General features: G+C 41.0%; 1 protein-coding gene across 1 annotated transcript in view; it reads right to left on the bottom strand.

Annotated features, from left to right (window-relative positions):
* The window catches only part of Sorcs3 (sortilin related VPS10 domain containing receptor 3), a 617,283-nt gene that overhangs the window by 35,889 nt on the left and 568,543 nt on the right, over positions 1–12,851 (bottom strand). Inside the window, 3 exon segments of the mRNA XM_032892177.1 lie at positions 908–1,094; positions 3,692–3,863; positions 9,071–9,184. Coding sequence (XP_032748068.1) covers positions 908–1,094; positions 3,692–3,863; positions 9,071–9,184 — 473 coding nt within the window.

Genomic DNA, 12,851 nt, shown 5'->3' with positions numbered 1-12,851 from the left:
AAATTAGCATTAGAGAACAAATGGCTTATTTGGGTTTGGTACAACTTGCGGTCTTAAGAATCCTTTGAATCTTGAAATACTTTCCTCACAAATAAGGGAAAGGCTTCTGCTTCAATAAAAACCATAGACGACTTTCAACCCACAGATTTTGCTGATGAGGTGTGTTGAGTGCCCACATAAACCCCGCTTAGCCCATAGTCCAGAAATGGTAGTTATGTTTCAGTTAGCATGATTCAAAGTTCAGGGCAGGTCAAACACCAAAAGCATCCAGCACAAACAAAACAGCCTGGGATCTTAGTGACTCTTCCCACCAATCATCAGCCAGCGTCATCGAAACTAGCGATAGCACAACACAAAATTGTTATTTATAATATCATGGACTTGAAGTAACCTTGGATATACGAAGATTTTATTTATTTTAAACATACACCATTCTTGAAAGCAACTGAAACATGTGCTTTTTAAATCTTCCTTGGGCTCTTCCAAAACGAGCCAAACGTTCAGCTGGATTTACGCATTTTTCATTCAAGAATGAACCTAGGACCATCAACTAGATGGCTTCCATTTTTATTTATTTTCCGGTAATCTCTAAAGCAAAGGGGGGAAGACATTTTATCTACACCCGAGTCTACGTGCACACACTTATATGCATCAGCCTTTCAGAATGGAGTTACAAAGCGAAAAGCTTTGGCAAGGTTACCTACACCTTTAATAGAAGTAATCTATTTCTGCGTGGTGAAGTTGAATTATAATTGAACATGCGTTTCGGCATTTTGACGTAGATGATTTTAGGAGCCAAAGTGAACCTTGTTTTTGCTCTGAACTCTAGAAGGTGAGGTCTGGATAGATGGAGTTGCCGACTGGGATAAAAAGGGGAAGGAAGGGGGAGCCACTCATTGCTACTTACAAACCACGTGAAGGAAGAGGAAAGCTGTGTCAGAGCCAAGGTTGTTCTCTGCATAGGCTGTCACCTGGAAGATCCCCGCGCTCTTATACACATGCCTGATGCCATCCTCAATGGGGCTGAAGTTGGCATAGGACACAGCAACCCCATCCCCAAAGTCAAGCTGGATGTTTGTCCTTTGGAGGTCACCCTGCAAGGGAACAGAAATTGGTCTGGTCTCCTCCACAAGCTTCTGATTGACTTTTATCTGATACTAATTCTCAAAGTGTCAACATCACCCTGAAATGTCCCAGTGCTGTCTCTTTAGCAAAAGATAATTTCTATGAAGAAGTGTGGGCAAGGGCTGGGGACCTGAGGGCCCAAGCTTGGGCTGTTTGATTTGGTATGACTCTGGCAATAGTGATAAGGCGGGGACTACAATATTCTAGAAAGGGAAGACCACACAGGCCTGACCCCTCACAAGCATGGCTTAATTCTTCTGTGGCATGATAATTACAGCAATCAGACAAAGCTATTGCTTTATCGCTATATAATTTCAGCAAGTCAAGCAGTTAATCCCTTCAACGTTATATTGTAGAAAGCTTTGATTTGAGTGCTGTATCCATTTCTTCTGGACACATGTGTATTTATGAACATCTAGAGAAATATAATGAAGGTTTTAGTACTGGAAAGTGTTACTGTCCACACTTTTAAAGTAGAGGTAAAATACACACACAAAATACTACATTAAAGCCATATGGCTAGCAGCGGAAAGAACCAAGTTTTGAATCTCGACAGCCTCCTTTCAATATCTTTAATTACCGGACCATAATTTTCATTAATCTTACTTTTGTATATCTGTTATTAAATTTAAGAAATGTTTTAGTCACTTACCATGTATTAAACACCATCTTCAAAAATAAAAACAGGAGGTAGCTCATCATTTCCATTCTATGGATGGATACTGCATGCTATCTAAAATTACTTTCTTGTTCTTGCCTAGGATTTCCTGAAACCCTCTTAAGTCATGATCTCTTTCTAAGTGATTCAGCCCACAGATGTCTCTGCCCTTGGAAGTCCAAGCACACCTCTGAGATTGCCTCTGACATGATATCCAGTGGCTCAGCTGAATACAGTCCTACCTCAAGCTGACGGGTGGCCTCTCAAGTTTAAAGTTAACCCCCATGATTATTATACACCCCCACACTGCATCAACATTTATGGTAAATGTATGATGCAAACCATAAAATAATGGTCCAGAATGAAGAAGGTTTAAAAAAAAACCTGTTTATGAATATGTGGCAAACAGACCATGGGCTAAACTTTCTGAATCTGCGAGCCAAAAATCTTTCCTAGAAAAACATCTGACTAATGTACAAATCAAAAGATTGTGGCCTGAAATTGTGTGCTGGCCATATCTTCTCTTTGCACCTCTCCTGCCATGGCCATGAGGATGTGAATGGAATACTGATGGATGCTCTCTTGACCCTCTCAGGACATCAACTACCCTTGAGTTTACAAATGTAAATGAAAGTGGAAATGAACTGCAGGCAATTGAAATGGATAAGATCGTGGCTCTTCACATCCATTTGAGAAAGTTTTTATAGCTCTGGTCCTGAAAACTCTCTAGTGGAAATGTGATAATGACCTCCTCTGTGAATCTTAAAGTCCTCTAATGCAAGCATCAGTGTGAGTGAAGGCTGAGGTATCTGCCAGGTCAGGATAAGAAGCCTGCACCTGTCTTTGCAGTATAGTTTGGACTTTAAAGGTTCTGAGGTGTTCAGACTAGTGAGAAAAAAACCTCCTGCTTGCTTTGCTCCCTTTCCCAGATCTCAAGAGCCTGGAGCAATTTGCATATACATTTAGAGGGCATTGTCAATCAAGCAAGCTTTCCAGTTCCACCAGTCCAGCAAAGAGTGCTAGGCAAGTCCTGGTTTGGAAAAAAGAAACATCTCACACAGGGAGCAAGAAGCAGATGAGTGGACCGGAGTGATAGCAGACACTCAAGTTTGACTGTCTGGATTGCAAAAGGTACTAAACGATGAGTTAAGGAAGTCGGTTGCTGACTGAAAAGCAATACGCACTGTCTGTGTTCTGTACAAAGTTAACTTAAAAATTATTCCAGTCATCTTCCCTGAACTCATATTCATAGGTTCAAGACTCTTTAAAGGCTTGTGGACTTTTCTAATTAGTGAGGGTAAGAGTTAGAATAAAGCCAGAGAGGCTCTAAAAACCAATAGCTATGATTTGAGTGTCCTCTCCACCATTCATAATTCACAGGTTATATCCTTATGGCAATAAATAACTAAGGAGAACCCATAAGAATATCCAGGTAGGTCATAATGGCACAAGTGACAATCCCGGTATGAAAGTCGTAGAAGCTTATGGAACACAAGTTTGAATGCAACATGGTCCGCACTGAGTGAGTCAAAAGAGGCAGGGAGACACTGTCTCAAAAAACCCAAGGTTCTGGCTCAGAGCCAAGGTCCCGAGTTCAAGGTAAAACATAAAATATATGGAAGGGAAGGAGGGAGAGGGTATAGAGAAGAGGGAAGGGTAGAGGGAGAGGGAGAATGAGTGACCACGCAAGCAGTCTCTTGCAGAGGCGCTGTGGACTGGGTCTTCCTTACAGATGACTAGAGGGGTGTCTGTGCACGTATCACTCTCTTCCTCTTCCTTTCTCACTCTTACATCAGTGTGGCAGCCGGGCAGCTTGTGAGAATATTAGATTTCTGTTTCCTTCTTCTCCTGAGATCATGAATTGTCAGCATGTGGATTCTGACTGCAGACACCCACGTGATCACCTACCTCCTCCATTAGAATGATGAAGGTTGCGTTATGTCCCTGTTCTGCCACCAGGCGCCCATCAGTGGTCACCACATGGAGGCCCCGAGGAGCTTTTCCAGGACATAACTGAGTCTTGGCAGAATATTTATCCCTTAAGCCATCAGTGCAGTTGTTGGATACAATCCTTCGGTACCTAAAAGAGATTCGACAAAAAAAGTTTTGACAATGGTCTAGTATATAATGTGAATATGTATGTGTATGTATGTATATGTATGTGCCCACACATGTGGGTATAAGCATATATGTGTATGTGTGTTTATGCATGTGTGCACATGTGTGTACACGTGTATGGACATGCTTGAGTGTACATGTGTATTTATACATGTATGCATGGGTGTATATATGTATGAGTGTATCTATGTATATGTACATGTGCACAAACGTGTGGATGTGTGTTGTTTATGCATGTGTGTATGTGTTTATGTGTGTGTACATATATACATATATATATGTGTGTATGTATGTGTATATGTATATGTATATGTATGCATATGCCTGTGTGTGTATTCACATGTATGCATGGATGTGTATATGTATGTGTATGTGTGTATGTGTATATATGTATATGTATGTGTGTATTCATGTGTGCATGTGTGTTTATATGTGTGTGTATTCACATGAATGTATGGGTGTGTATATGTATGTGTATATATGTATGTATTTGTGTGTATGTTTATTGTATGTGTGTTTATACATGTGTGTATGTGTATATACACATGTGTATGTGCATTGTGTGTGTTTATGCATGTGTATATATGTGTGTGTGTGTGTATGTGTGTGTATAATCATGCTGTGTGTGTATGTATGTATGTATGCACGAGTGTGTACATGAGTGTGTGTGTGTGTGTGTATGTATGTGTATTAGGAAGGTAGGGCACGAGAAAAGATGCAAGCAAAAATACTTCTCACAGTTGCTCATAAAAGGCAAGTCTCCACAAAGACAAACAGTGCTCGGGAGCTGCTATCCCCACATCTCAGGAAGGCTAGCTCCTTAAACATTATTATTGATCCCACCTAGTTCACCAGGGATCTGATCAGTGTCTAAACCAGCCCAGAAAAATCAATGTCTGACTCACACACAACAGAGAAGGAGGTGAGCACTGGACTAGAGAAGCAGAGAAAAAGCAAGTAAGTGTACTTCTGTCTGTCAGCAAGGGTCTGTTCTATTTCCCCAAGGCTGCCTCCAACTTTCTCTGTACCAGGAAGCAGTTAGAACATCAAACTTTTAACTCCCAATAATCAGACAGTTTCTCCCTACCTTCTCTCCATACCAAGATGTCATTAATGGAATGTCTAGCAAAAATAAAAATTAAAAAATCATAACTTTTACCCTGGAGTTACTGGGCTACTTTATAACACATTTTCTCTGTTTTCTAAAACATCATTTCCTCCTTAACACACACATCACATTACAAGCACAGTTTTTTCTTAATTTTTATTATTATTAATCATTCCATTCATTAACATATCAAATGATATTCCACCTCCTGGTTACCCCCTCCACCAACCCCCAATCCATAATATCACACTTCCAGTTACCCCTTCTCCAGTCCACCATCCCACATCTGCCGTCCCCCCTATACTTTGCTTGTATGAGAGTGATCCCGTACAGAAGCACAGTTTTTAAACTCCTATTCGACTCTGCTAAAGTAAGACAGCTTTACTAAAGGGATGTTCCTGGGAAACCTCCTTGCAAAACACTGGCAACGTCTATGGTAATGGTATCGAATGTTCAGCAACATCTCAGCAAAACTGCCTTGACCTCTAACCTGCCACACAGTTATTACTTCCAAAAGGTCCATGATCTGTGCATCATCACTAAAACTGATGTTCTAAGAAGAACACATAAAAAATATCCCAGTATTACCACTCTCTGCACTACCACCACCATCACCACCACCACCATCAAGTCTCGTCTTCCTTCACCCTGTGTCAAGAAAAATCAATTGACCCACGATGTCTTTTTCTGAAAAACCCAAAACCACAAAAGTCTAGATGATACCAGTCCTCCATTATATCTGACTTTTCTTTCTTAACGCTGCCTCCCAACTGGATCACACCCCACCCTTTATTCCTTCTTCTGAGATCACATGGTGATGCAAATCAAATGTTGTAGAGAGCTCCTCGCTCAAATGAAATTATAACACATCGTCATCAACTGTCTGCTGAAATATGCCCGTATCATTGCTATCCAGTGTGGCAGCTGCTCTTCAAATGTGGCTATCAAGGCTTGAGATGTAGTTAATATAGCATGATGAAATAACAATAGCTATGTTATATCACATTAAACAAAGTGCAATGTTAAAATTATGCTCACCTTTCAATTGCTTTAATATGAGAAGGCTACAATTATACACTTTATATTACACTTATGTATATATTATATACACAGAACTGCAGTCCTTTGGATCTTCGCTGATTTAGTTAAATCAAATCATTCTATGTTAATCTTTCTGGGTTATTTTTACCTACAAGATAGTTTTCAGTCATGACCAACATCTTAGAACTACTGTATCATAAGGCACAATTCATGTCAACCATTTCCTTTCTTTATGGCTACCAAGAAAAAAAACATGTTGGTAATGTCTAATATAGGCCAAAGTTGGGAAATCTGGAGGTGTCTATAGATACTTATAGGAAATCTTTCAAAGAAAAAAAGTGAATAGATTTTTTTTATCTTTTTCAGACTTGGTTAGCTATTTGCTGTTTGCATACCTATGTTGCTTAAAAGTAGATCGAGCTCTAGATACCATGTACTTATGTGATAAGTCCTAGATCTGGACAACTTGGCTAATAAGGTAGAAGAAACACAGGCAGACATGAGAGTGGAGCCCAGAGCACTCAGGGTCTTGCTTCTCTGAACGTGGTCTGGAACACCTGCACCCTCTCCATACCCTGTGGGAAATTGTTACAAATGAAGAAATGAGCTTCACTCCAAATGTCCCAAATCAGAAGCTGACTCACAGAACCTCAGGTAACCATGAGACCCCTCAAAACACAATAAGGGTGTCATGGTCCCCTTACCCACTCTACAGATCTTTCCTGAGTCATCGAAGAAGAAAAGAAAAAATAATTATGATTTTTTTCTTTGAGTTTGTTCATATAGTGGATTATGTTGATGGATTTCTGTATATTGAACCATCCCTGCATCCCTAGGATAAAGCCTACTTGATCTTGGTGAATTTATTGTTTTGATGAGTTCTTGGAAACTGTGAGAATTTTGTTTAGTATTTTTGCACTGATATTCATAAGCAAAACTGGTCTGAAGTTCTCTTTCTTTGCTAGGTCTCTGTGTGGTTTAAGTGTCAGTGTAACTGTGGCTTCATTGAGTTAACAGGTAGTGTTCCTTCCGTTTCTATTTTGTGGAATAGTTTGAGAAGTATTGGAATTAGGTGTGCTATGAAGGCGTTTACACATTTACACAATGGAATATTGCACAGCTATTAAAAACAGTGACTTCATGAATTTTGCCGGCAAATGGATGGAACCAGAAAATATCATCCTGAGTGAGGTAACTCAGACCCAAAAGGACACACATGGTATGTACTCACTTATAAGTGGATATTAGCCAAAATCTCAGAATGTCCACATTACAACTCACAGATCATATGAGCTTAACAAGAGGGAAGACCAAAGTGTGAGTGCTTCAATCCTGCTTAGAAAGGGGAACAAAATAATCATGGGTGGGGGAGATAGTGGTAGAAGGGACCTGGAAGGGAGTGGGGAGGGGAGAAAGGGGGACAGGATCAGGTATGGGAAGAAACAAGAGGGAAGTCCAGAGAGCCAAAAGAATGACTAGAAATATGTAGCAGTAGTTGGGGCATGGGGTGGGGAAACATTAGAAAGTCCTAGATGCCAGGGAAGCAAGAGGCTCTCAGGACCCAACAGGGATGCTATTAGCTGAAATACCCAATAGAGGGGCGCTAGAACCTGTAAATAGGTGTGACCCCAGTTGAGGGATGGGGCCACCCACCCATCTCAAATTTTTTTTAACCCAGAATTGTTCTTGCCTAAAGGAAACACAGGGGAAAAAAAGGAGCAGAGACTGAAAGAAAGGCCATCCAGATACTGCTCCACCTTGCAATTCATCCTAGACATCTGCAGACACCAAATCCTGACACTATTGCTGATGCCGAGAAGTGCTTCCAAACAGGAGCCTAGCATGTCTGTCCTCTGAGAGATTTCACCACCACTTGACTAAGACAGATGCACATACTCACAGCCAACCATCAGACTAAGTCCTGGGACACAGTGGAAGAATGAGGGGAAGGACTGAAGGAGCTGAAGGGTTGTAGCCCTATAGGAAGAACAACAATATAAACTAACCAAACCCCTCAGAGCTCCCAGGGACTAAACCACCAACCAAAGAGTATACATGGAGGGCTCCATGGCTCCAGCTACATATGACCTTATCTGTCATTAATGGGAGGAGTGACCCTTAGTTCTGTGGAGGCATGATACCCCAGTGTAAAGCGATGTTAGAAGGGAAAGGCAGGAGTGGGGTCACCTCTATAGAAGGAAATGGGAAGGGGGATGGGATGGGGGTTTGCAGAGGGAAGACTGGGAAGGGGGACAACATTTGAAATGTAAATGAATAAAATAAGTAATTAATAAAAAAGAAGAAAAAACAAAACAAAAGATGAAACAACTCATCCCAAGAATGACCTCTGCCAAGTGTCTGAGGGTAACTGGGTGGGCAGTGAGAAATAACAGTCACCTAAATAATTACAGAAAGTGTCCTAAATGGCCTTGTCTTCTTCTTCCAGAAGTGGCTAGGATGGGGCCTGTGCATTCTATTTGATGTGTCAAGTGTTAGTGAGTTGAGAATGTCCATTGATCTCCCACTAGGGAGTGTGCTGTAATATCTACACACTATTTAAATCAATTTACTTCAGTTGAAACTGGAAAAGTAAGGCAGGCAATGAAGGTTTTAACTAAACAATTATAATTTTCTAGAGATCAATTGTAAATGATATTTCCGCCTGATGATTTCTTCTGATAGTTTCTAAGCAAGCTATCATTGGCTAAACATTTCCTCAGTCTCCCTCAAAAGCCTCTTGATACAAACGTATCCAATCTATACTCATCTTTTTCAATGGGGGTACACTCCCTTTCGTTTCATCATTGTGAATGGAGAGCATTGAGTTGTGAACAGACAGCAATGAGTTGTGAATGGACAGCAATGAGTTGTGAATGGACAGCAATGAGCTGTGAATGGACAGCAATGAGCTGTGAATGGACAGCAATGAGTTGTGAATGGACAGCAATGAGTTGTGAATGGACAGCAATGAGTTGTGAATGAACAATAAAGAGTGGAGTTCCTTCATGCATTGGGCTTACCCAGTGCTGTTAAGGTAGCTTTGACCAAGGCTGCAGTCCTTTGAAGGGGAAGCTGGGTTGTACCAGAAAGCTGGGACACACTGGCTCTCTCCATGTCTCTCATAGCCATAGTCACTATCAAAAAAATAAACATGGTAGAATGATGTATGTTAAATGTTAAAACACCCAAAGACATCCATAAATATACATAGGTCCCACTTCCTCCCAAAGTCATAACTCATTGTTTTAATTAGTCCCAGTCAGGCAAATAACCTTGCATTAAAAAAAAAAAAGTACTTTTAGAAATGGTCTCATCATTTAGAATTACAGTCTGGAGAGAAAAATAGGTATTAAAAAAATTTCAGACTAGAACATACATGAATTCAAATACATGACAGGTTCAACAGCTCGGAGGTGAGAGCTGAGGGGAGGGGACACTATACATTTAAAAAACATACCTTGAATCACAAAATTGATTAAATACGTAAATGGCAACCAAGAAGATGTCTTTAAAGGTCACAATGCATTTCTGTGTAATGGTTCAATATGTACTATGTACTGTCTGAAAATTGATTTCACAGAATTCATATTCATTTTTACTTTAAATTCAACTTCTTTTGAGCTGGTGTGTGTTTGTATTCACATGTATTCCCACAGGGATTCAGACTTCTTTTGTTTAGATAGTCTATACAACCTTAAACATGAAACAAACCTAGAGTTCTTTTCCATGCTCCTACAGGACCACAGCCGCAGTACCTGAGGCCAAATAGCATGCCCCTCCTTCTTTGAGTTTTATAAGGTTTTCAGATGGGTAAATGTCAAAATATAAGAGTAATAACGTAAGTGAAGGAGATTAAATTCTTAGAACCAGCCAGCGCTGGTGATCATGGAGAGCACCCTCTCTTGGTCCACTCTTCCTATTTCCACATAAAGAGGATCACTGAAACCCAGACAGCACAACCTCAGTGTCTGCTATCAACCCACTGAGCGTCAAGGAAGCAGGGAAGAGGGCAAATCACTCTCTTCTTGCACTGATGTATCCTCTGTTTTCTTCTTACATTGTCCATGAACTAATGGGTTTGTGAAAGTCCATTGAGAACACTGGTAAGTTATCCTAGTGAATGCACGACAGGTATGGAAGGAAAACAGGTCTACAAACACAGTGATGTTTCCTTTATTGTGCACGGTGTGCTATGACCCATCAAACAAATGTGGCAAGGCCTGGCCTCAATTCTTTTCTTCATTCCTCTGAGGATACATCTCATATTCCAACCAAACACAGAATAAAGAAGTATTGACTGATTAATGGCATAACGTACCTCACTATCCACATAGTAATCCCACCCTACATCTAGGTACACTTTTAGCCCTCTTCCTCCTTCCTTCCTTCCTTCCTTCCTTCCTTCCTTCCTTCCTTCCTTCTTTCCTTCCTTCCTCCCTTCCTTCCTTCCTTTCTTCCTTCAGTACAATGTCATGGGCATGAATCACTACTCTTTTTTTCTGTGTTTTGTGGTTTCTTCCTTATTCTTCTCTAAAATCTAGGTGAAATGAGCCTATTACTAGTTTACTGCATGCAATTTGGGGGGGCTATCATATGTTGGCGCTGAAAAGGAAATTATAATTTCACTGGTTCTCAACAATTAAATCATCTATCATAAGTGCTATTGAGTAAAATGATGTCATAGGTGCATTAAAACACGATCCCTCTAATTACCCCCATTGAATTGTGTCTATTTCTGCAAGAAGAAAGTCTTCTTGTCCAAGACACAGGTGAGTTTACTGCAGAAAGTGTCCCCAAATGCTCAAGAGATGAGTGGGATGGGTGTGAGCAGAGTTGCCAATCAGTGGAAAGGCAGAACCAAAGGCAGGTTTGATACAAACATGGTTCAATGAAGCTGGAAGAAAGGAAAAGGAAAGACGATTTTGCCAGGCGAAGCCTTTGGCAAGTGTACGAACCATGAGTAGAGAGCAGCTGGCACCTAGTTCATCTGGACTTAGTGCAGCTTGCAATGTCCATGGGATCTAAATCTGAAAATTGTGGGAATTTTGCAAGGGAATTAAACTTAAAGTTATTAAGATTATTAATTGTTAAAGTTATTAAGATTTAAACTATATGACATTTCATTCACATAGATTATATTTGAAAGCCAATAAATACACCAAACTAATCTACTGCTTCATTGCATTTTAGCATCATGTAACTATAATATTGTATATATGTTTTTACATATGCAACATATGCTAAGTTACATATGAATCTTGTTTTGTTTATGTTCTCAGGATCTTTTATATCCAAGTATGTGCTTAGTAGGGATATTATACAAAGTGGAGCTACTGGCCATGTCTGCTCAGTTCTTCATTCATTAGTACAATGTTGAAATCGGCCATTGTGGGAATCTATGCAGCATTCAGTGTTCGTTCCCATAGAGTTAAACATTTGTCGGCACACCACTGAACGTTGAACTTCAAGCATTATTTATGCATGGAAACATTGGGCTGCGGTGTGTGCAGACTACGTCTAGAAAACTCCCCTATGCCTTTATAAGATGAACCTGCTGACCGGTCCTGCTGACCCTAGAAAATATTGGGAATCTGCGAGGGAAGGATGCTTCTCCGAAGCAGCCATGTGGAGGGTAGGAAGGTTTTCAAGGTTCTTGGCGGAATGTAGCCATCTTCAGCGATTCTGCTCAGCTGTGCTACCTGTTAGCGCTGCAGTAATTAAAAAAAGGTGCATCCAGCGTGCTGCTCTGCCCCACGGAGCAGAAGCACCTCATTAATATTTAACAACACTGGCTGAAACTGGCTGCCTCCAAGCTGTGGGCTTCTTCATTAATTTCTGCTAAGTGCATATTAAACTCTTTTTACACTGTCCAGCCTTCCTCCCAGCTCATGAGTCTGCAGGATTTAAACAAACAAACAAACAGCCTATGTTCCAGCTTCCTGGGAAAAGGTGGGAGCTGATGAATTGTGAGAGTCGAACGGAGTACACCAGAAAGACTGATTTGCCTCAGGGAAGTGTGCTGCCAGATTCGGCTCGCACACAGGCGGTTCACGTCAAGACATAATTTACCCCTGTGTGGTGCTTGATTATAAAACCAGTTAATGTCTACCTGTTTATGGGGGGGAAATCTGTCCATTTCCAACAATATGCATATGGTCCAACACCCACCCTACCCCCACCCCCTCAAGGAAAAGCCTCAGTTTCAGAAGGAGTAATGGCAAGAACAGATCAGAAACTGAAAAGTATGTGATGTGTAGTGTGTGTGTGTGTGTGTGTGTGTGTGTGTGTGTGTGTGTGTGTCCATGGGAAGGGTAGTTTGCAGCATGAATCCAAGGATCCAATCCGCTCAGCTCTGGGCTGTAAAGACACATAGAAGGTGAATGACTTGCCAGACATTGCACAAAGCTGCTCCCGGCATATAGTGGTGATTAAGACTGCTGATTTGCGTTGAACATTAGCGCAGTCCCAAGGGTTACTACTTCATCGGAAGGTGGACTCTGCCCTGCAAGAACGTTCTGAAACTTAAAAATAAAAATTAAAGAAAAAGATTTCTTTTATTGTTAAGTGCATGTATGCGCACACACGTGCATGCATATGTGGGTACATGTAAGCACACGCATGTGAAAGCTCACATGGGTGCAGTGCCTGGGAAGGCATTGGATCCCCTGAAGCTGGAGTTGCATGTGCTTGTGAGCTGCACAGCATGGGTGCTAGGAAATAATACCAGCTCCTCTGTAAGAACACTTTGTGCTCTTAAATGCTAAGCTGTCTCTCTAGCCCTTTTCTGAAACTCTGCCACTC

Source organism: Rattus rattus, chromosome 2 (genome assembly GCF_011064425.1).
Source record: "Rattus rattus isolate New Zealand chromosome 2, Rrattus_CSIRO_v1, whole genome shotgun sequence".
Taxonomy (NCBI): domain Eukaryota; kingdom Metazoa; phylum Chordata; class Mammalia; order Rodentia; family Muridae; genus Rattus; species Rattus rattus.
The sequence above is the reverse complement of the archived record's forward strand: the minus strand, read 5'-3'. Positions and strand labels throughout refer to the sequence as shown.